Here is a 23,995-nt window from a genome sequence, read left to right on the forward strand (position 1 = left end):
AGGCCAAGGCGGGAGATCCCCCTCACTCCCAGAGGGAGTGCCTTCCTGGCTAGGCCTGTGGGGAGACGGCTGGCAGGGGGGTGGGGGTGTGAAACAAGAGCCTTGCCAGAATCACATTGGAAAATTGGAAGTTTGGTCTCCACCTCGATGTGTCCTTCCAGAGTGAGAAAACAGTTGGCGATGAGCAGGGCGGCCCAAAGAAGTAATAACACAGTTAACGCGCTCTGAGTCTGCGTAATGGCACAATCTCTCTGGAAGTGCCAGCATTCCGAAGGAGCGAGGCACTCGTCTCGGTCCCTTCTTTGCTTCTGGATTTTTCTAAGATTAGTAAAAATTGTTCTTAGCCGGAACTTTTCCCAGCTCGAGCAAGGCAGCTTGGACCTATCAGATTACAGGCTCTCGCCTTCTGGCTCTGAGCAGTGACTTAGGGCAGCACGGAATTAAGACCCGGATATTGGAGCCATGCCCCTGGGGTCAGACCCGCATTTTGTTAGCTGTGTGACTTGGGGCAAGGAACTTGCCTTCCCTGAGCCTGGGTTTCATCACTGGTTTTGTAAGGGTTCCAGGACATTCTTACGAGCAAATAGCTTAGAACAAGGCCTGACCTGTAATCTGTGTCATTCGGCTTCAACGGTTCCTCTTACTGCGGCTGGCCTCACCATCTCTGATCCGGGAACCCTGGGTTCAAAGCGCAGACTCGTAACCTGTTTACTCACAGACCTCAGGTAGTCAAACTTGTGCAGCGTCAGTGTCCTCTGAGTAGGAGGTGCAGAGTAGGAGTGCAGTGCAGAGTAGGAGTGAGTGGCCCTGAGGCCCTTCAGCTCCTGTCACCTGTGGTGGGTGAATTATGCTTATAAGTGTCCTTTTCTTTAACAAAGAGTTACAGGGTGCCTGCCGTGTGCCAGGACCCGCAGTGGACGGTGGGAGAGCAGGGGGGTGGGGGGGGAGGCACCAGGCCCTTCCAGAGAGGGCACAGTCTAACCAGGAGCCTTGCTGCTGTGATAACTCACACGTCGGTCGGACAGCCATTCTTCTATTCACCTGTGAGGCGGGTGTTTCATTTCTTTACCTAGATGAGGAAGCGGAAGTTCTGGACTGTGAACCCCTTGCCCCAGAACGCTGGGCCCCGCAGGGGCTAAGCCAGGACTCTACTGGGTCTTTGTAAAATTATTCCCTAGGAGCAAACCTAGTTTTAGTGTTAGGACCCCTTTTTATGAATGGATTTTCGGACACCCAGTTGGCTCAGTTGGTTAAGCATCCAACTTCGGCTCAGGTCATGATCTCACAGTTCATGGGTTCGTGCCCCACGTCCGGCTCTGTGCTGACAGCTCAGAGCCTGGAGCCTGCTTCGGATTCTGTGTCTCCCTCTCTCTGTGCCCCTCCCCTGCTCACACTCCATCTCTCTCTCTCAAAAAAAATGAGCGTTAAAAAAATTAAAAAAAAAAAAAGAATGGGTTTTCGTATTCTTTCCTTAAGTTAACGTTTAATTTTTAAAATTAATTAATTAAGGGTGCCTGATGACTCAGTCGGTTAAATGTCCGACTTGGCTCAGGACGTGATCTCACGGTTCATGAGTTCAAGCCCCGCGTTGGACTCTCAGCTATCAGTGAGCCCACCTCGCATGCTCTGTCCCGCTCTCTCTGTCCCTCCCCCACTTGCGCGCGCTCTCCCTCTCTCAGAAATAAACATTTTAAAAAATCACTTAAAATAATAATACTAATTAATTAATATTAACTAAAACACGATTTAAGTGTTTCCAAAAACAGAAAAATTCTTCACTCAAGGGGCCATCCCAACTTCACGGACCCTGATATTAATTTTACCTGAAGTGTCCCACGGGCTCCGTCACCGTCCCCTGATCCAAGTGTACCTCCCTGGACCCAGCGCCACGCTGAGGCAAGGGGAAGCCCTCGAGGAAGGAGCCGGTTTGGCGTCTCTCAGCCTCTGTGGTCACCTTGGGTTCTCTCGAGAAAGCTGTCCATCCTCCGTGTCTACACGGGGCTCCTGAGCTAAAGGTTTTTGATTGAAGGGCTTTCTGGCACCATCCTGGACTGTAGCAACCAAAACATTTCAGGAGGAAATGAATGTTTTTGCAGGTAGAGTCAGTTGTGGGTCCTTGAGGCGCTTAAACACTTCATCATGGGCTAAGTGCAGTGTTTACATGGCTCCGGTTCAGCCTTCCAGGAGCGGGCCTGCCAGGGCTCCCCCCGGGTGTGCGTTCCCAGTAGCTCCAGCCCCAGCCCCAGCCGGTCGGGGAGCAAACATAGGAAACGGGGCCAGCGGGAAAATATCTGTTGGGCTTGGCTGGCAGGACTCGGCAGAGAAACAGTAGAGTCTATAGATCTAGCAAAAGCCAAAACCGATCCGTTGGGTGTCTTAACGGAATCGCCCGTTCTGGAAGCTGAGCCGTCTCTCGGCGAGCTCTAGCTCTGCGTGAGGGGCCTCCCTGGGGCTTTATATGGTTGTCTCGTTTATGCCTCAAGACACCGCAGTCATTAGAGGCAGGTTTTATTATCCTCGTTTTACAAGTAAGGGAACGGGCTCAGAGGAGTTAAGTGATGTACCCAAGGTCACAGAGCTAGAAAACGCCCAAGCAGAACTTGATCCTAAGCTGTCCTACTCCAGAACGCATTCTTTCTCCCCCACGTCAAGCTACTCTCCTTCGTGTGCGTTGAATGAGACGGGACGTATTCAGGTCCTTTGTCAAGTAGTTACAGACCAGTATTAGTCCAGGGCTCTGGGACACCACCTCAGGCCACCCCTTGAACCTAAACAAACCATAACAGTAGAAAACGCATCAGGCAGGCGAACCTACCAGGTGACTCTACCGGATGCAGTCTGCCTACTTTGGCCACTTGGTGTTGGCAGAAATACGGGGGGTCGGTAGGAAAGAGGAGTAAAACTGAGGTCCCTGTGGCCTCATCTTTCCCCTGCGGGAGTAAATGTAAGTAAGGTATTTGCCTAGGTCAGGCATCTGTCTGTGAGTCTCGGGTCCTAGGTGCACCTTCGTTTCACAGTTCGATTTTCCCTGATTTTCCCTGTCTTGCATGGGGCTCTGGCATCTCGCCCCTATTTGATATGGAAACGGCCGCCGGAGAAAAGAGGTCATTACGTAGCTTATCCAGGACTCAGACGCAGGCAGCTGGGGAGGGAGGGGAGGTGAACGGGGTTCAAAGGGACATAACTCATTGGGGTCCTCCACCAATAGCTTCTGCTTTTATGTTCATTTAAGTTGTTTTTTTTGTTGTTGTTGTTTTGTTTTTGTTTTTTTTTTGGAGACAGAGACCGCGTGAGTGGGGGAAGGGCAGAGAGAATCCCAAGCGGGCTCCGTGCCGCCAGCTCCAGAGCCCCACGTGGGCCTCAGACTCACAAAACTGTGAGACCATGACCTTGAGCTGAAATCAAGAGTCAGACACTTAACTGACAACCACCCAGGCACCCTCTTTTTATAATGTTTATTTTGTTAATGTTTAGAGAGAGTGCAAGTGGAAGAGGGGCAGAGAGAGGGGGACAGAGAATCTGAAGTGGGCTCCACGCTGTCAGCACAAAGCCCGACGTGGGGCTCAAATTCACAAACCTCGGATCGAGACCTGAGCCAAAGTCAGACATTCAACCGACTGAGCCACCCGGGTGTCCCTGTAATGTTTTTAGACTCTGCAGACTATTTTCACATCCTCTCCTGGCTCCTGAGCTGTCAGAGCCCCCACCCCCAAGACCTGGCACCCGTGAAGAGCGTAGGACCCCCTCTGGGTCGTGGAAGCCCAGAGCCGTGGGTACGTCCCTGCTGGGACAGACCCTGGGGACCTGGTTGTGGTGCCCACCCGGGCCTCTTGTCAGACTTGGAGAAGTCAGTTTCTGTTCCTTCCTTGAGAGGCTTGTCCGAGCCAGGGTCCTGACCCTGAACCCCATCAGACTCACCGGGGAGTTTCCTGGGTCCTACCCCACACTCCCTGAGTCTGTGTCTCCAGGGTTGAGCCCAGAACCCATACATTTTCCGAAGCCCCCAAGTGATTCGGGTGCAACTGAATCGAGGCCCAGACGGACACGAGGGAGCCGGCGGTGCTGACCCTCCTTGTGACCGTCTCCTGGGCCCTTGTCTGCTTCTTCCTATCTCCCGTGTGTCTCCATGATGGGACAGCCAGGAAGTGAGCCACGTTTGGGCTTCAAGTAGAATGCTCTCTTCTGTCTCATTTCCAAGGTCTTACTGATTTGGGTGGATGATCTCATCTCATTTAGCTTATGTAAGACACAAATGGCTTTGGCTGCGTTATGAATGAGGAATCTGGCCTGGGTGCCTGAGATATAGTTGATGTGCCCAAGGTCTCACACGGCCAGCTTGTGGCCAGGCCAGACTAGGACCCTGGCGTTGAGTAGATGGCCCTCTGGGACTGCCTGCCCCCAGGTCCCCAGCCTGAATCCAGGTTCAGCAGTGAGAGCTGCTGTTTTTACACATATCATGTGAGCCACTGATCCCTGGTCTGTGAACTTGCACTTGCCCGTTTAAAATCCCAGATCCCCCCTTTTGGCTTGTTTTACCAGCTTTCCCTAAGAGCACTCGAAACCGTTGTTATGGCTGGCATCCCTCAGGTTGGAAAATTGATAAATAAATTAGATATTGTGGCTCAGTCTTTACCCCCCATAAGTCTGACCTCCCCAGATATCCCTTGCATTGTGTCCCCAAGCCCGCCACCTCAAGGCGCCTCTGGCCACCCTTCTGAGCAGTCGGTCACCATCAGGTGGCAGCAGGCTCGGTCCTTTTCAAGCTGGCCTCAGCATCAGTCACTCCCCCTTATGCCCTGTCCCTGCTTTTTCTGACCTCTCTGCCCTCCTGTGGTGCCCCCACCCTCAAATGGAGCCCCTCTTCCTTCTGACAACTCCTGCCAACCCTCCACCCCCGCCTCTCCCTCTCACGGCTCCCAGGTGTTTCTGTCACTAGTGTCCCAGGCCCTAACCCCTGGCGTTGCCAGGAGGACTTGTCTCGGGTCCCCGTGGCTCCTGACCTTGGTTGTTGGCTGGCGTGGTGCTCCCCAAACTCTCTGTGGCCAAGGACGGCTTGTTTGCTTATTCACTGCCGATCCGTTGCAGACCGATGGTTTTACAAAAGACAGTAAGAGTGTCACAGCCGTGGCGAACTGCTGTACAAGTTTCTAAATGCTCACTCTGCATTTCTCTGCGTGTCTCACTGTATCAGCAACAGTCTGTGAGCTGGCACCAGGCCACGGAGCACACTCTGGACAGAGCTGATCTGGACAGCACGCACCCTTTAAATAAGCTGGCGGGAAGACGCTCGCTAGGGCCATGTGCACGTCTGCCAGAAGTCAGGAGGAAATGAACCCACTTTATAATACGACACAAACCAAAGGAACAGAAAAGAGTCATTCCTTTACACACAGAATTTGACATTCTTAAGTGACAAAAGTCCTTAATTTCCTGGGGAGGGGGCAGTAGATATGAAAAATTATTTCCCTGAGGACGGGCTGTCCCCCAACGTGAGAAGTCGGTGACCAGCGCATCGTGCGTGGGATGGATTGGCTGCACCTGCCGGCTGGGGCTGTAGCCGCTAGTGTTTTCCATCCCCGTGAAGTGGGGGCACCCAGGCGGCTCGGTCAATTGAGCGTCTGACTCTTGGTTTCAGTTCAGGGCATGATCTCACGGCTCGTGGGTCTGGAGCCCCGCGTCGGGCTCTGTGCTGGCAGTGTAGAGCCTGCTTGGGATTCTCTCTCCCTCTCTGTCTGCCCCTCCCCCGCTCATGCCCCCAGCACACAGCTGGACCCTTTCTGTCACCTTATTCAGATCTTTGCGCAGGTGTCACAATGTCAACGGGGCTTTTCCTGACCATCTTATTAAAACCCCACTGCCGGGGCACCGGGGTGGCTCAGGCCGTTAAGCCTCTGACTCTTGATTCTGGCTCGGGTCATGATCTCACGGTCCGTGGGTCCAAGCCCCCTGTCAGGCTCTGCGCTGGTGGTGCAGAGCCTGCTTAGGCGTCTCTGTCTCTGTCTCTGTCTCTGTCTCTTTCTCTCTCTCTCTCTCTCTCTCTGCCCCTCCCCCACTTGCACGCACGTGCGCGCTCTCTCTCTCTCAAAAATAAACAAACTTTAAAAAAATGCAAATCAGTAAAACCCCACCACCTAGCCCAAGTCTGACCCCGGGCCCCGCCCCCGCCTCAGTCTCCTGATGGCCTGGTTGCCGCCCAACACGCTTATGCTATCAGCCAACACATCTGATGCGGCTCGCATCCCCAGCCTCCTCCTGCTGGCTGGATGCTCCGTAACGACAGGGACCGTTGTCCTGTGCTCACTGTACGCCCGGCTCCTGGTGGGCACCCAGTAAATCCTTGTCCGCCGGCCGAATCCAGGCGCATTTGCCGTGCAGACAGGAAGGTGGTGCAGGGAGGGCGTTGGCGGGTCCGGGCGGAGGCAGGAGGTCACGCCTCACCCTGAGCTCACCATCCGCATCCCTCCACCTGCGTGTTCTTGCCCAAGCCCTGCCCGAACCCCGGGGGGCTTTGTCATTTCCTTTCTCCTCCGCAGGAGCAGGCCATAGAGGTGCTGACCCGCTCCAGCCTGGAAGTGGAGTTGGCCGCCAAAGAGCGGGAGATCGCCCAGCTGGTGGAGGACGTGCAGAGACTCCAGGCCAGCCTCACGAAGCTGCGGGAGAACTCGGCCAGCCAGATCTCCCAACTCGAGCAGCAGCTGAGTGCCAAGAACAGCACGCTCAAAGTAAGGGCGCCGAGGGGGCCGCGGGCCGAGGGAGGGCTGGACCTGCGCGCCTGCCCGCTGCCCCGCCTTCCTCCGCACACGGCCCTGGGGGTGGGGGTGGGGGGGGCGACTGGCGCGGCGCTTCTGGCTCCCCTCTGACACCCACAGCCCCTCAGTGGGTTGCTTCTGACCCCGGCATCGGGGGCACGTGCCGAGTGTAGTGACCGTGGCGGGAGCCCTTGTCCCAGAAGCCACCTTATTCGTTTGCCCCGTCTTGGCTGTTGCAATGAGTAGATCTCATGTTTGCAGTCTGCACGGGTCACGGTGAGAATTTGTTCTCCGTCAGGAAGCCAAAGTGACCGCTTAGGTTTTTCTTGGTCTGAACTCCAACCGTCAACAAGCGTTTTTCCCTCCGGTGGGAACAGTGAGGATCCCCTGGACACGTCTGTCAGAAGCCTGGGTGCACCGGGGCCGTCAGATCTTTCTGGAGAGCATCTTGTCTGGAACTGACCGCAAGTAGGGCAGCCTTGAGCCTCCGTGAGGGAGCTAGAAGCAGGGTCCTGGGGCCCAAGACGGGGAGAGTGCCTTTGAACCCTTACCAGCTCTTGCCTGGACGGCACTGCCCTCGATGGGCCATCCCTTGCAGGCAGCGCTTGGTAGAAGGCCCCATCCCGCGCCCACCCGTGGCCATGCTTCCCGGCCCGGGATGTCAGACTGCCACTTGGTGCACTTGCTGGTGAAGGGTTGGTCACAAGCTGTCTGTACAGACGTGCCCTTTGTCCAGCTCTGCCAACCTCTTAGTATACTTTTTAAAAATAATTGCACTTGATTTATTTCCAGCCTGTTGCAGCTAATGTAACGTGAAGGTAATCCTCGCACCCTAGGTTTGTGGTGCGCCAGAGAGCCACGGGGCCTCGGAGGTAGCTTGTTTGACGCTGTGACAGGACTAGTGACGTGTGGGCCCAGCTCCTGGGCCAGATGTGCCCCCACTCCGCCGTGCCTCCCCAGCCTGGGCGATGCCCTCCCGGGCCTCCCGCCCTGCCCCGCGTGTGTGTGCAGAGCACATGAATGACGGCCGAGCACAGCCGTCCGTATACTAAATGCAGTACGTCCAGATGAGTTATACAAAAACATCAGGAAAACTTTTTCTTACAGAAAGTACTTCCAGGGCATAGTTAGGCCCGTTTGGATTTTTTTTAAAAAACTGACCTTTTCCTTCCCAGCGCACGACCGTGTCTCTGACCCAGAGCCGAGTTTCCAACAGGTTCTGTGCTCCCGTCAGCTCGCCGGCCTGACCTTGCCGACTCAGGGCCCCCACCGTACCTCCCCCCTGGTCTTTTCCTGGCCCCTTCGGGGTGGATTTCACTCACTGTCCGAGGAACCACTGGGTGCCTGGGCCCCTCGGAAGAGCCGGTCCTGCCGACTTTGGGGAGAGTGTTGAGGACCCGGTCACATTTGTCATCAGCCCGTGGCATTTGTTTCTTCTGAGTTTCTTACTCTCCCACCAGCCTGCCCAGCGAGCACTCATTTTTTATTTCCAGATTAAATTTAATTTTCTCATGTTATAGCCATTTCTGACCCCAGCAGTGGCATTATTATTAGATAATTTGCCTTCCTCTCCTTTGTTACAGTTAAGGGGTCTGACTCAGATACAATCCCGCATTTGACTATGAGAGGGAGGCTATAGACCTTACATTTTTTATTATAGAGCAATTTCTTCTAAATCAGTTAACGTTTTAATGTTTGCCTTCTCAAAAAAAAAAAATGAAACGCAGTTTCACAAATTAATGTTCTTTATCCGTATCTTGGGGGAATTCTTTAATACGGTGCAGTTAATGAAACAATTTGGCAATACTTCTTCCAAAATTACCGCTCCCTTATCTTCATCTGATCTAATAATCAAAACATATCCTCTAGTAACAAGACTCTGATTCTAATTATCTTAACCCCTTGTCACCAGGAGTGAAGATCTCCCCAATATTGAACCCGCACGCAAAAGGCATCAGCATCCCCCAAAGAACGCGTCTATGCCTCCCTCACCCAAAGGAACGAGGTTAATTGAACCAGTTCCCTTCCCGGGGCTTTTTTTTTTTCCTAATGTGTATAATTTATAGTCTCAAATCTAAACTAAACAGCAATACAATTATGAAGAAAATAGGAATGAGACCTGTCAAATGGGCAGCTTGCTGCTTCCGCAGTGGTGGCAGGGGGCAGGTCTCCGACCCAGCAGCGGTCCCTCGGAAGCAGCCAGGAGCCACACCTGAGCTTGCCCTGGGGCTTTCCTTTCTTCCTCCTCCCTCTCCCGCCCCGCCGCAGCCTGTTCCTTCTTGGGCCGTGTCGTTCAGTTCTGGGGGACCCTGGGACGCGGCGCGTGGGGCTCGAATCGGGACCGCCGCTTGAGGATGCTGAGGCTTCCGGCCCGGCTCAGCTGCTTGACATCGGGCGTGGTTTTGCCATGCATGTTGGCAATGGTCTTTGAGACAGATGCTCCTGTGCCTGATGGCAGTCACTGGTGGGGTGTGGGGCTGATCCCACAGGGCACAAGGCATAACGGGCAGAGCCTTTACGCTGCGGCTTCTTGGGGTTTCTCGACCAGTACAGTACTTCTTGGTGGTAGCACTGAAATGGACCGTATCTGGGGACTCACTGGTTCGCTTTCTCTGACACCTTGAAACTCTCCATCTCTCGCAACCAGTATTTCCTCCCTTTGCCTCGACGATCGATTGGCAACCGTGTGAGGATAAATGGACAGGTAGATGTTTTCCAGTCTCTCTTCCCGCCGTGCTCTGCTTTCTCGAGCCAGATTCACCCTAAATGCATCGCTCTCCACACGCAGCGGCATACCCTCTAGTCTTAGACGGCGAAACGCTCTCAGACGTGGGTGATGTTTCTTCCTGTCTCATCTGACAAGTGCTCAAGCACAGTGCCACTTGTCCGGGCCAATTCCGTATTTGTAATTAATGAACTAACCCGACTGCCATTACAAGCCGGCTATTTTCGATAACTCTATTCTGTGGTCTTCTGTTGGAGCACTTCAATACAGAGGCAGTATAATTAGGCAGTCACCTGCAGTCTACTTGCTAAAGCACAGAAAATAAAGCTCCCGATAAATAGCTTCCATTTAAAATGGCTATTTGTAAGAAAGGCTAGCTAAAAGAATGCCATTCTCCCATTAGGAAAAGGTATATTTTTTAAAGATGAGTACTTCCCACTAAGGGGGTGGTGGGCAGGTGTATTAGCATCACCTGGGGGAGGCTGTCTCCAAACCACATGCCTCCCCAACTCTCTGTTCCCCTCACCCCCATCTCCTGCAAGGTTCTGCTGAGCCACCGTGGAGCTTGCTTTGTCCCTCGGGGGGTTGGGCCAGGAAAAAAGAAACAACCACTTCCGTAGACTCACTTGGTGCCTTTGATCCTGGACGCTGCCTCTTTGGCACGTAGGTTCCCTCGCCCGGCAGCGGATTTACTCTGCGCTGAGGCCGCCTTCCGTCCTGTTTCGGTGAGCGTCCCATCGATGTCTCGGGCTCACCACACAAGCAGGCGTGATGGTGATCCGGTCTCACGGAGGAGGTCACTGAGGTGAAGAGAGGCCCGTGCACGCGCCTGCCCGCCAGCAGGACTGACTTAGCCTGGATGGCACAGGCGAGCCTGAACCTCAAACGTCCCGACAGCAGGGAGCCCGGGACCGAGCTCCCCACAGCCTTGTCCTGGCTGGATCTTGAAGACGGTGTGAGCACAGAGTCAGGGAGAGGAAAGAAGGAGGTTTCCGTAGGGAAGAGGAGGGCAAAGGTGGCCCTGGTGCCACCTGGAGATGGACCGAGGCGTTTCACCTGCAGGCCGCCCCGGATCGCGGCACACCTAGCTGACCATGACGGGCAATGTCCAGGCGGCCTGAGCACGGAGCCTGGGCCCTCCCGGTCTGTGATGGCGCCATTCCGTGAGAAGGAGTTGGCTGCCCAGGTCACACCTGGACCACAGCTCGTGGAAACTGGCAGTGACCCGTGCCGGGAGCGAGCCCTCCAGTATAACTGTCACTCCCCCTCCACGGCCTGGCCTTGTGCCCGCGGGCCCTCTGGGCTTCCCCCCACCCCGCCACCCCCAGCATCTGTAGATCCTAAATTCGCGTAGGAACCGTGGAGACCAAACGGGCTCCCCGTGCAGGTGGAATCCTAAGCCTGGACCTCAGACATGCAGTGTCTACCTGAGGGGCTGGGCCTCAGACCCTCTCCCCCCCCCCCCGCCGCCCCCCCACCGCCACCGCCCTGGACCGGGAGCCCAGTCACACCTCCTCATTCGTGACTGGTGGTCCCCGTGAAGACAGGGGTCACACCCTGATGCCCCTGGCCGGTGCTGTCGCTCCTAAGAAAACACGGCTGAAAGCCTGGCTCTGACCATCCCTGGAGGAAAGACGGAGGTGTCTGCCCACGGCAGTGCCCCCACCTGACCGGCCCACTGTCTCTGTTGGGGCAGAGATATGTTACTGCCCGACCCCTGCTGTGCCGGCCAGAAGAAGGGCCTTGCCGAGGGTCTTTGCCTCAGAGGCCCCTTCATTTGGCAGCCCTAAAACAGGGGGCAGGCGTGTCAGAACTTGAGTAAGAGGCGTCTTTTATAAACGTGGCACCCGTCTGCCACACGCCGGTATGCCTTGCGTTTCAAATTAAATTTCTTTAGTTCTTCAAGGCTTAGCCAGGTTCTTAAGCACTTCCTCTGGATAATTAATTCGTCTAGCAATTCAAGATAATTTGACGAGCACCTCCTGAGCTCCCGGAACGACGTGTGTGCTCCCTGTCACTGAACGGACGTGACCCACGTCACGTGGTCCTCTCAGAGGGGCACTTGTGTGTCCTGCGTGTCCTTGCCGCGGCCCTTTGAAAACCCGTCGTCCAGATGAGGAGCGTGAGGCCCGACAGGCGTGAGCCCCTCACCCAAGGGGACACCCTTGCAGGCCAGGAGTGGGCCAGCAGCCCATCTCTGACCCTTGACCTTTTCTCACCTCTCTGTTAAAGCCCAGGCAGGTTCCTTCGCCAAGCACCTTTTCGGGAAGATACCCTGGTTCCCAGATGCTGCACACACTAGATGCGCTGCCTGCCTGCCACCCGCACTTCACGGCCAGCGCTGCCCCGGGCACCCGTGCTCCTCCTCCGTGGGTCTGCCGGGGAGCTGGGATGTGGAGAACTCCATAAGGGGAGCCCCTGGATTCAGAACCGGAGAGTCCCTTCCAGAATCATACAGTCTATTCAGTACCACCCCCCAGGGTTAAAGTCCTAGCAACCACGGTAACGGTAACAACCATTTGCGAAGCATTTTGCCACGTGCCAAGCACTTAGCATTATTTCCTCCAGTCCTCGCCAAACCACTATACCGTGTGCCCCAAGACCCCCGTTTTATACATGAAGAAACTGAGTTCAGTGTCTTGTTAAAGGTCACCCTGCAACTAAGTGGCAGAGCCAGGCCTTGGCCCTGACCTGTCGGGCTCCGGAGCCCAGGCTTCCAGTGAGCGCCTGGTCTGGCCTCAGCACACGCACCTTCTCGGTTCCTCCTGGAATTACCGACAGGTGCGGCCGGCCTCTGCTCTAACTAGGTCTGATGGTAGAACCCAGTGACACGTTTGCTCTCTGGGCAGACAGCCACCTCTGCAGAAGCGATGCCACCGTTAAATGAGATCGCGTTTGGGGCACGGAACCCAGCCCACCCTGAGGAGCACCAGCGAAAACAGAGCGGAGCCTTCCTCCACAGAGAACGACAGACGGAGCACCTGTTGTCTTTCCAGATTGAGAGTTTTGGAAACTAGACTTTGCAGGCACCCAGCAGGGAGTTTCTGGTCTGAAGCCCAAGCAGAGGACCATTGATCTTTTTTCCACGGTGGGCATACCTGGTACCACAGGCCGTGTGCCTCCTGCCCCTTCACGCCACTACGAGTATGGCTCTGGGGACATCGCACTCCCCAGAGACCGTGGTGAAGACGGGCTCGAGGTGCTCACGGGTCAGGACAGGCTCTGTCAGGCGGCCCCGCCAGCCCGCATCCAATCATCTTCCCGAAGAAATGAACATCAGAGGTTTACAGATGCGGTCTTGGGTTCTTCTTGATTAAGATGCCCCCAGGGGGGTGACAGATTTCAGCAAAAGCTATTCAGTTCTCAGCGAAAACTGTGACATCCGACCAAGTTACACAGCTCCAGTCCTAAAACCTTCTCATTAGGGCCCATCACAGGTCTGCAAAGCCATGCTCCCTGGGAGGCTGGGCCGTGATGACAGCCCCACATCAAAGGCCCTGTGGCGCCTCATCTGCACCAGGACCTTGCCCCGTGCTCTTCTGGTCGGCCCTTTGAGGTTGTTGCTGCCCTTCCCGTATTTCACAGATGAAATAGTCATTACCGAGCCCCAAGGTGTCCAGCTCAGGAGTGACGGAACTGACTCCAGGTTCCGTGCCGCACCGGGTTCGGAAGCGCTCCGTATTTTCCCCTCTCCCTGCCCTCCCTCCTGTCTGTCTCGCGTTCCCTGAACACGACCAAGTTGTGTGTGTGTCCCAAATCCAGCCTCCCTGACCTCCGGCCTGGTGCCAGATCACCTTTTGTCTGGGAGTGCTCCCTGCACGCGATCGTAGGGGAGTGAAATAACCGCTTCTTCAAGAGCACCTGCAGAGACCCTGGTGTGGGAATGTGACTGCATGCTACCCCCATTTGACTAGGACGCCGTTTGACTAGGACGAGAAACCGTTAGGAAGTTGACAAGGGGTCATAAAAAGGAACTAGGGCAGAGCAGTTTTACACCATGGAAATACACAAGAAACTGCCAGCAAAGACCACAGGAAAAGAGGAGCGAAATGAGTTTAGCTTACAGAACACCCGAATCCTTGAACAGCAGGCAGATTGAGATGCAGTTTGAGCATCCGGCCCGATGGGCCGGATGGGCATGTCCTCCCCAAACTCTAGAACATTCTCGGCCGGACTTAAACTATAGCTGTGGTCGTGGCTGGCCACACAGAACCCTGTAGATGGGAAGGCGCTGTCGATTCCCCCCCAGGCCCGGAAACCTGCTAAATCGTCTGCCATCCCCTGCCCCAGCTGGGTCTGTCTCCTGCCCTTTGCGGGGGGTCAAAAGCAAACTAGTCCAAACACCGTCACGGAGGAGCGCGCCCTCTGCCCACCACCCACAGCTAACGGCCTCTCCTGGCAAGAAAGCCCTGCAGAGCTCTGTGCAAACCGATTACATCAATGCCCCGTGAGTTCGCAGACCCTGATGGAGCACGTCAGAGTGTCATCCTATCAGGGGAGCGTGTCACCTCGCCCTCCCTCTGAAGGGCACTCGAGGGCCAGGGAGTCGGCTGTGCCCCGCCTTGGCCCTGCTGGCCAGCTGCCCTCCGAGGGTCCTCCCGTGGGATTCCGACAGAAAGACCGACCAGCTCAATGGGTCTCCACTCCTAAAATGCCCACATCTGGGGGGGGGGGGGGGTCTGGGAGTACAGATGCTCTTCTTTCCCGATGCCAGTGCTCCACGACGAAGGGCTCGAACCCCTTGTCAGCAGGGTCCCCACCAGAGGTGTTGACATGCGACTGACTGCCTGTGTCAGCTTGCCTAATATATTTCGGGAAAAGCCACGCGCTGATTTTAAAGTGCTGAGAACTTCTCTCCGTCCTGTTTGCCATTTCACGGTATTTCATACAAAACGGCCTTTTCTTGTTCTGTTTTCCATTTACGTAAAGCCTTGTCCCACCTCGGTTAAGTTTTATGCTACACTGTGTGTGACCACGCCTGCACGCGGGCCCATTCACACCCGACCGTGCCCGTTCACACACACACGCACGCGTGCCGGACCGGAAGCGTGAGGGCCAAAAGGCGACCCCACGTGTCACCACCATTCATTTCTAGGTGCCGGTGTTCCCCCTCAGGGACGGCTGGATGGCTTAGAGGGAGTGCGGTCGGCGATGGCTGTCCCAGTCCACACAGGCTGCCATAACACAACATCTTAAACCAGGGGTTTAAGCCACAAACATTTTATTCTCAGAGTTCTGGAGGCTGGGAAGTCCAGCATCAAGGCTCTGGCAAATTCCTCATACGGTGAGGGCTCCTCTCCTGGTTCACGGACTGCCGTCTGTCCGTCCACTGTGTCCTCACATTCCTAGCAGGGCAAGGGAGCTCTGCGGGGCCTCTTTGAGGAGGGTGCTGGTCTCATCCATGGGGCTCCCCCCTCACGCCCCCGTCACCCCTGAAGACCCCGCCTCCTCACACCACCACCTTGGGGGTCGGGATGCGATACACGAATTTGGGGGGGGGGGCACAGACATTTGTTTCGTAGCCAAGTCCGTCCACCTGTTTCAGACACAGCCACTAATAAAGTTCCTCTGTTTGCAGCAACTGGAAGAAAAACTCAAAGGACAGGCTGACTATGAGGAAGTGAAGAAGGAACTAAGGTAAGTGTGGAGACGCCTGCTCGGCCACCCGCCAGTCGGGGCTCCTCAGCGACATTTGCTCAGGAGACTCTGCACCAGGAATGGGTGGGGGGACCAGCCACGGGTCCTTGCCCCGGGCCGCCCAGAGCCGTGGGCGTTTGCACTCAGGCCTGTGCCTGAATTCTCCGGACTTTCCATAAAACTCTGCGCGTTTAAAGTAGGCCAGCACACACAGAATCAAGGGAGACGTTGCCTTTCAAGCAATTATAAAACACAGGGCCGTGTTGCAGACAGAAGTTCCCTGAACGGGAGCAGAGCAGGGAAATGCTTTCCCGTCGAAAGAGTTCCCGTGGCCTCCCACCCCCTGCCCACCTGCAGGTGCCAAGACTTTCTTCTCCCAGTGTCCAGTTTCCCCTCCGAGAGGCAACAGCTAAAAGCCTGTCACCCCTCCAGTGCTAACGTTTACACTCTCAAGGTGAAGTCCCCTCCCCACGCCCGGCCTCCCTGCCTCCCCCTGCCATCTCAGACTCCCTGCCCACCCACCCCCCCCCCCCCCCCGCCAAGGTCGCCCAGCCCTGGAGTTCATGGGCAGCCCCCACAGTGCAAAGGGCCCTCTTCTCCCCCAGTCTGGCTGCAGAGTCTGTCCCTGAGCATCCCTGCCTCCGTGGCTGGGCCCTCAAACACTGCGAAGACAGCCACCCGGCCCTCCAGGCCTGTGCTCTCCACTGCTGCTGGAATGAGGGTCCTTCTGCTCCCCGCCAACCCCTCCGCAGACCTCCTGGCGTCCCGCAGCCTCCCCCTTGGCCTCCGGATCCCCACTCTGACCCCGGCATCTCCCTCCCACCTCTCCGGGCTGACCCTCCCCCTGCACCTTGGGCCCCCTCCCCCTCCCCTGCCCACCCACCAGCTCCTCTCTCTCGCTGATATTTTTAACTTCTCCTTTTAAAATAGGCCACACCCCCTTGCCATGCTGTTCTTTGTATTCTTGATCCCTCGGGTTTGCCAAAAATGCCCACGGGAAGGCCTCTTCGACCTTCTTGCCACCAGGTCTCCCATCGCCCTGGCTGGGCCACGAACGCTTCCGGCCTCCCAAGGGAGTTGCCTGCAGGCGGCTCCCCAGCCCCACGCCCAGCGCGCGCGGCTCTCCCCACACAGTCTCGCCCCCTCTGGCCACAGGCAGCCTCGCAACCCCTCGGTGGCCACCCGTACACCTGCCGACACGCAGATCCAGCCGTGGGGCGTTCGTTACTTACCCGTCCGGCCTTCTAGATCTGCCTCTCCCGTCCGCACGTCCCCTCCTCCCTCTCTTCCTCCCACGCAAAAGGAAACATTGTGTGCCTTCTAGTGTTGAGTCAGAAAACTCTGATGCGAAGGCCTTCGCCCCCAGCCCAGCCGCTGCACGCCGGCCCCGGCCCCTCCCAGAACCGCACCCGTATTCCTGGAGGCCCTTTCTGTCGCACCTGCGCGCACCAAGGCCCCACCTCAGCCCCACGTCTGCATCCGAACGCCCCATTGGGATGGCTTTGCTGCTGAAATGTGTTCAACCCAAGTGCCCTCCCACACACGCGCCTCAGTCCCCATACCCATCCCCTCCGCGGGCTCCCTGCCCACCTTGGTGGTCTGTAAAATACCCTGCTCCTTCCAGGCCTTTGTGAGACACTGACTCCTCCTGAGACAGACCCCGTCTCCAGCCCAATGGGGTTTCTGCCGCCAGGGGGACCCACCAGGTTTTCACTTTCACACACTCTTTGGATTTTGTTTTCTACGCACATGACAGCCGACGGAGTCCACACGGGCGAGGGGCAGAGTGGCTCTGATCCTCCCGAGTGCCAGGCACCTAATAGGTCATCGGTAAAGATGTGCTGAATAAATTGAAAAGATACTGGTATTTGGGGTCTAAGCTCATAGACTCACTCCGGTCTTTTGTTACACGATGTTAAAGATCTCAGACAAGAATACAGTTGCGCACACGAAGGCCATAAAAAAAGACAAGTTCCAGACTGCTCGTCACTTCTCTCCTGGCTGATGCAGTGGGGCCCCGAGTTCTTATTATTTTCAATAGCTCACCATAAAATAAAATTATGAGGTTCCCTCCCCCCGCTCCACCCCTCCCCGCAGCTGCTCTTCCGTTCCTGTTTTCTTAGTCTACGTGACGAGGGCCACTCTGAAGATATAACCACAGATAAACTAAGCCGTCAGCTCCTTACTGGCTGCCACGGTGGCAATGGCAGAGCGTGGTCTCCTGGGGCCCTGGGCATTTTTACACCACGCTCTCTCTCGCCTGACACTTCCGTGGAGCTTAAAGAGGGCAGGGGCCAGAGTCACAGCCATAAGAACTCTGGGAGAGCACAGGTGGCCCACTGCCTGGGACTATGGAGGCTCTTACTCACCTTCCCGAGCTCCTGGGGCCATGTGGACTCACAGAAAGGAAAGGGTGTCCCCTTAAATAGTGGTTCTGGGCACCTGCACTCAACTCGGCTGTGGGACTTGTTGAAACAGGCCTGGACGAAGTGATTTCAGTGATAAGGAGGACAAAGGAGAAATAGTCCTGCTCCCCCACACCGCCAGGGGCTACAGAGTAGGTCTGCGACCAGCCTTTGAGCCATCCAACTTGGGACTTGCTCTTTGACCATTTCCCCCGGGGCCCAGGTGCCAGGCACCAAGCGGGAGCAGGTAGGAGGGATGAGCTTTCTCTCCCTGGCTTCCTTCTTACAACCTTAACATTCCCTGTACGCTTGACAAATACATTCCACTTGCAACAATGTTATGTCTGTGTTCAACTTTAAAATTATACTCTGAACAGCCCTGGTGTGATTCCATATGGAATGATTTACATGCTGGGCAAGAAACTTTTGCGGGCCAACTGCTAGTTGAATAGCTATTCTAGAGACACTATCAGATGATGATGCTGCCAGGGAGGTGGTTAGAGCTCTCGGTTCCTCGGTTCCTGGAGTGCAGGAAACTGATGTCAGTGCTCGTGAGTGTGGCGGTCGTCAAAGGTACGCGGGGGAAATGACTGCTCTGCCTTGCTCTTCACAGCATTCTGAAATCCATGGAGTTTGCACCGTCCGAGGGAGCTGGGACACAGGTACACGGTCTCACTTGCTTTCAGTGTGTGCGAGGGTCAGCTCGCCGTGCTCACTCGTCCGTCCCCGGGCGAGCATCACGAGCTCGAAATGTCTATGAAACCTCCCACCTGCAGCTGACGAGCAATTTCCCAGGAAGCTTAAGCAAGTTCAGGCACGTTATCTTTAATGTAAAAAGAGGCAAGAAGAGAAGAGTCAGTGTTTTCCAAACTGGTAACTCAGCTCACGTGACACTGTGATTTAACTCGGGCGGGCACTAAGAACATGGCTAAAAACAGTCTTAGATTATGTCAGAGACCCGCCCAAAATGGACTGGCTTTTATTATCTGCTGCCTCACATGGAAAAGGGACGGGGCAAGGTGACAGCGGCACATCGTCTACCTGGTGGCCGCGTAGGCTTTGAGGCACCAAACAGAAGCCCCCTCCCGATGCCCAGACGGCAGCTGACTCTTTGGGGCTGGCAACCTGTGCAGTGACCTTCGGACAGCCAGTTCTAATGCCCGATGGGGCACAGGTCTAGACTCCCTGGACGTGGGGACGGAATAGAGCATGATTAGTTGTCTAGAAGCCGCGTGGACGTAAAAGAAGACGTAAAAGCTCCAGCTGGGGCGCATTCCTTTGGAAGCGAACTCGAGCGTTTCCCACGTGCGCGTGACCATCTTCAGGGGAAGGCAGATCTCTGTATCGTATCGGAGTCAGCCGAGTCGGGCGCACGAGCCATCAGAGCAGGGGGTGTGGGGTTCTGGTGGCCCCGGGGAGCGGGAGGGTGGCCGGCCCCGCGGTGAGCCCTGCTCTGCCCCATCTAGGACGCATCCAAGCCCCTGGAGGTGCTGCTGCTGGAGAAGAACCGCTCGCTGCAGTCCGAGAATGCCGCGCTGCGCATCTCCAACAGCGACCTGAGCGGTAGGTGGACGGCATCGCGTGCCGCGCTCGGTCCCTTCCGGGGGTCGAGGAAGAGGAAGGTGAACCGTGAGTCTGGGCCGATGCATGACGGGAACATCACCGGTTGATGACAGCCTTGACTAATGAGTGCTTGGTCTCCTCCTGGTCCTCCTCACTGCTCCTCCCCTCCCCTCCCCGCCCCGCTTAAAGATGGTCAAGGCCGGATGTGTGGCCGCAGAGCGCCTGCGGAGGTCAGTTAGAGCCAGTGTTGCAGGACATCCAGGAGGGACACTCGGAGGACGTTGGCTTTTCTGGTCTTTTCCCAGTTGTGCGGCCTCTCTCTCTTGTGGTGTTTCCGGGGCTGCTTGCGGAGGCCCGGCCCTTCCAGCCTCAGTGGAGCTTTTCTTCCTTCGTCAGGTTTTCCTTGGGAGCGCATCCCCCGTCCTTAGCCTTTCTTTGCTCGTCCCAAAATGGTGGCGTCACTGACTGCTTCTGGTTTTGGCAGCTGGTAAAAACCGTTTAACCGTGTCTCGGGCTCCGATGATATTTCGTTCTTAAAATGTGCGTGCCTTCGATCGAGTGGACTCGGTACAGTGCATTCGCCTCAGAGCAAGTGGTGTGAGAGAACCCGTTGGTCCCAAAATGTCAGTGTTTGCTGCTCCTCAGGTGGGGCCCTTCTGGTAATAGCTCGAATGCTAGCGGCCCGATCAGAGGCCCCGCGACCTGTCGACTCTTTACTGTGTGTGGTACCGGCTCCTTGTCACTTTAGGACTTTAAATCTATGTCGAGGGGACTCTCCAGGCTGCAACGTACAAGAAAGGTGCAAACATGAAATGCATGTTGCTTGTTTCGGGGGGCCTCATTTGGCTAATTTAAAAATTCAATTGAAAAACAGACCAACACACCTCATTGGCCCTTGTAAAATCTGCACTTTTTGGTTTTTTTTTTTTCCCTTTTGTGGGGCAAACTCTGCATTTTGGTCTTGGTTTTTTTTCCCTTTTGAATCCCCCATAATGCATTATGTTTGCCCTTCCTTGTAGGGTCAGCCAGGAGAAAAGGGAAAGACCAGCCTGAGAGTCAGCGTCCTGGACCTTTGCCGGCCTCCCCTCCTCCTCAGTTGCCCCGCAACACGGGGGAGCAGGCTTCCAATACTAATGGTACACACCAGTTCTCACCAACGGGGTTAACGCAAGACTTTTTCAGCTCATCCCTGGCAAGCCCCAGCCTGCCCCTGGCTTCTGCGGGAAAATTTGCACTAAACTCTCTCCTCCAGCGACAGCTAATGCAGTCCTTCTACTCCAAGGCCATGCAGGAAGCAGGAAGCACAAGCGTGATTTTTTCAACAGGTCCATACAGCACAAACTCCATATCTTCCCAAAGTCCATTACAACAAAGCCCAGATGTAAATGGCATGGCCCCGTCTCCCAGCCAGTCAGAAAGTGCTGGGAGCGTCTCCGAGGGCGAGGAGATAGACACTGCGGAAATCGCCCGGCAGGTGAAGGAACAGTTGATCAAGCACAATATCGGACAGCGCATTTTCGGACATTATGTCTTGGGACTGTCTCAAGGGTCCGTGAGCGAGATTCTGGCCCGGCCCAAGCCATGGAATAAACTGACCGTTCGCGGCAAGGAGCCCTTTCACAAGATGAAGCAGTTCCTCTCGGACGAGCAGAACATCCTGGCTCTTCGCAGCATCCAAGGCAGACAAAGAGGTGAGAGGCTCTCGCGGGGTGGTGCCAGCGTGCGAGCCCGGCACGGAGTTGTGTGTGAGTGCGCGTGCGCGTGTGTGTGAGCTGAACCGTCCGTGCGTCACAGCAGGTAAAAAATTCCGTTCGCCGCTACCATCTCTGGGGTCCGAAGGTCGGCGGCATGAGCCGGAGCCGACAGATACGGGGGGCCTGGCCTCTGACACTCGCTCAGCCCCCCGCATGTAGTAAACTCAGAACCAAAGTGCCACCCGTCAAATCGGACGGAATCGCATCCTGTACAACGTCCCGACGCGTGTCGCGTCCAGCGGTCCGATTGGCGGTGGGCGCTGGCCTCGCGTGGGAGGAGCCCTCGGGTAGCGCCCGGCCCCAGCACAGCAGCAGCAGCCACGTGCCCCTCCTCTTCCCACGCACACGGGGGGTGTGTCCCGTGGCCAGTTCTCTCCCGGTGTGACCTTCCATTAGTGGTTCCTTTAGCCGAAACCAGCCAGACACCAGCCTGCCTTGAGTAAGATCCGTGAGAGCTCTATGAAATCCGCCTTCCTCCCCCACCCTCCACAAATATGACAGCCACTCCTATCCCTGATTGAAAGAATCCCCTTCCCTCCCGAACGACGGGATCATTCCGCTCGACCAGCAGTGGTAGAGAAGGGTAGTCTTACCAGACACACTGGAGCCGCAGCAAACAGGGAAGGGAGACGCTTCCAGGAGCGTCGATTTGCACAGGGCACGTCGAGCTTTCTGTGGCGATGTTAACTGAAATTGACTGTCTTTGGATGATTAATGTGAGCTTTGTGCCGGGGGCTGGTGGGCGACACGCTCGGCGGCAGGCGGTGCCCCCTCCCTTTGACCCTCACGGCTTCGGTGCCGTGGGCCACTCCTTAGGTCTGTCTGATCTTCCACAGCAGGGCCTTGGCCTCTGCGGGCCGGCCAGCCAGGGAAGGGCCTCTCGAAGTTTCTAGTACCTCCCGAGGTGTACAGGAAGCCCTGAGCCCTTTCTGTAGTGACAGGAGGCTCAGACGTCATGTCACACAGCCCATAGCGTCAACGCCACCGTCCCCCTGATTGTTTTGTTCTTACCACACTTGTTTTTCAACAGAGAATCCAGGCCAGAGCCTGAACAGACTATTTCAGGAAGTACCGAAACGAAGAAATGGGTCTGAAGGTATGTCGCAGGCAGGTGTTTTTCTTTGCAGTTAGTAAAAACCTAGGAAGCAGCATGTCCTTAGCTGTGCATTTGGGTTAAAACTGTGCAGTGTGATTCTGGCCTGGAACCTGATGGAAAAACAGCTAGTAAGTATAAAACAAAGCACGGGTTCAAGTACGCACGGTCCCTTCCTCCCCAGCTGCCCACACCCTACTGGGTGCGCAAGAGGTGACGCGGGGAAGCACCGCTAAGAACCAGCCCCCATCCCCACCCCCACCCCGGACCAGCCCAGCCCCCGCTCAGGTGCAAATTACACCTTTCCCCGTTTTCTCAGAAGCAGCCAAGAGCTAACGACTTCCGCTCTGAGAAAAATCAGGTGACCGAGGCAATGAGATACCGCTGCTTCCTCGTACTTCCTTTTAACTCTGAAATACGTTAAAGGTGCTACGGAGTGGACAGATCCCCAGTGTCGTTATCGGTTCTCCTCTGGGCCCTGGCGAGCCAACCCCCACTGTGCTCCTGGGCGCTGCATCTTCACAGGGGCCGCGCCCCAGCGGTGTGCTTGTCTGGCAGTGGTTTGGTGCGGCGGTGGCCTTACTTAGCAGGGAAGTGGAGGATGAAAATACGCGGAAGGCTTCCAGAAAGAACTGGGGCCAGCTCCCCCCCGCCCCCGCCCCCGCCCCCGCCCCCGGCCGCAGTGGCTTCGGTGCCTCTGTGCAGTGGCTACTCTGCAGAGCATCCCCCTGTGACCCAGAGACGGAATTCTTGCCCTGGAGGGAATCTCTGTAGGCTTCTGTCCTCGTTCACGAACTTTTAAGACCCGGCATGGGATGATGGAGCCGAAATGTTAAATCTTCACCCTCTTCACCTTGTACGTGCAAATGACCGATAGGCGATCAGCCTCAGCCCTGCCCCCTCCTCTCCCATCTCTGCTCTTGGCGATCCCGGCGTCCCACAGGCGCACAGAACCTCGAGCGTAGTCCCAGGCCAAGTCAGCCGTTGAGGCTGCGTTTAAAGGGCTCACGGGCACCACTGCCCTTTAATCCCTCGTCTGTTTTTGTGCCGGATTAAGTGATGTGCTCTCCCTGGCCCCAGCCCACGGGTGCCGTCCAGTTTGGGTAAACGTGAGAGCTTGTCCCGCTGGCCAGATAACACCAGGGAGATTCAGCAGGAGCCCTTCCTGCGCGGGGCCGCAGTACCTGCTGTGAAGTTGCACGCACAGCAGATACGGGTAAAGGGGAGGCCACGCCTGCCTCCGTAACCGTCACCGGCCTCAACTCGGGAGCTATTGATCAGAATGACATCTTCGTGCAGCACTGATTTTTTGGTTGTTGTCCCACGGGTGGGCTTGATGTCATTGGTATGGCTTCTCCCTGCAGGTAACATCACGACCCGGATCCGAGCCTCCGAGACCGGGTCCGATGAAGCAATCAAGTCCATCCTGGAACAAGCCAAAAGAGAGCTGCAAGTGCAGAAAACCGGTACGGATTCCACTTTTTTGACCACTGCCTTCCAAACTCAGAAGAATTGTCCTAAGGGTTCTGGTTAGCAGTAATTAATCTTAAAAAAAACAAACAAACAAACAAAAACAACAGTGTATGTTTTCAGGCATTTGGGCAAGCACGGACGGAAACAGGTCTGTGTGATCTGAATGTTGCCACTAGTGACCGCTCTTTTTATAATGTCATTTCCTAGCACTTGACTCAAGAACGTACCTTCGGCCTAGACCCTCCTTGACTTAAACAAGTGAACAAATAGTTGGTATCAGATTTCCTTCTTTAAATGCCATCCAGGCTTCGTTATTTGGATATATACTTGACTAAACACTGAAAAAGAGCGGCCAGAAAATAAATCCTAAGCTCCTTCATGGGATGAACGCGGCTGGGGAGGGGTGTCTGAGTGCAGGAGGTCGGCCTCAGGAACCGGCCCTCGGAGCTCCCGCGCCCCCGCTGAGTTGGAATTGAGAGGCACACGGTGCTGTAGATTCAGCTCAGACCCTCTGCCGGAGAGGAGACTGAGTGCCTGAGTTCTCTCGCTCTGGGGTTCAACGTATGGACACACACCCGCCCCGTCCCCACGAAACC

At 55.8% G+C, this 23,995-nt stretch overlaps 1 protein-coding gene across 7 annotated transcripts in view; it reads left to right on the forward strand.

Moving 5' to 3' along the window:
- Positions 1–23,995, forward strand: part of CUX1 (cut like homeobox 1) — a 366,343-nt gene that overhangs the window by 272,810 nt on the left and 69,538 nt on the right. For 3 of the 7 annotated variants that reach the window (XR_007147822.1, XM_047838946.1, XM_047838944.1), the window contains exons 11-17: positions 6,534–6,722; positions 15,053–15,111; positions 18,130–18,178; positions 18,983–19,079; positions 20,099–20,770; positions 21,864–21,929; positions 23,291–23,392. Coding sequence is in view for 6 of the 7 variants with exons in the window: in XM_047838946.1 (XP_047694902.1) it covers positions 6,534–6,722; positions 15,053–15,111; positions 18,130–18,178; positions 18,983–19,079; positions 20,099–20,770; positions 21,864–21,929; positions 23,291–23,392 (1,234 nt within the window). In the remaining variant the exon portion in view is untranslated. The remainder of the gene's footprint in view (positions 1–6,533; positions 6,723–15,052; positions 15,112–18,129; positions 18,179–18,982; positions 19,080–20,098; positions 20,771–21,863; positions 21,930–23,290; positions 23,393–23,995) is intronic. The other 4 variants (XM_047838948.1, XM_047838947.1, XM_047838945.1 and 1 more) reach the window with 3 other exon arrangements.

Source organism: Prionailurus viverrinus, chromosome E3, assembly GCF_022837055.1.
Source record: "Prionailurus viverrinus isolate Anna chromosome E3, UM_Priviv_1.0, whole genome shotgun sequence".
Taxonomy (NCBI): domain Eukaryota; kingdom Metazoa; phylum Chordata; class Mammalia; order Carnivora; family Felidae; genus Prionailurus; species Prionailurus viverrinus.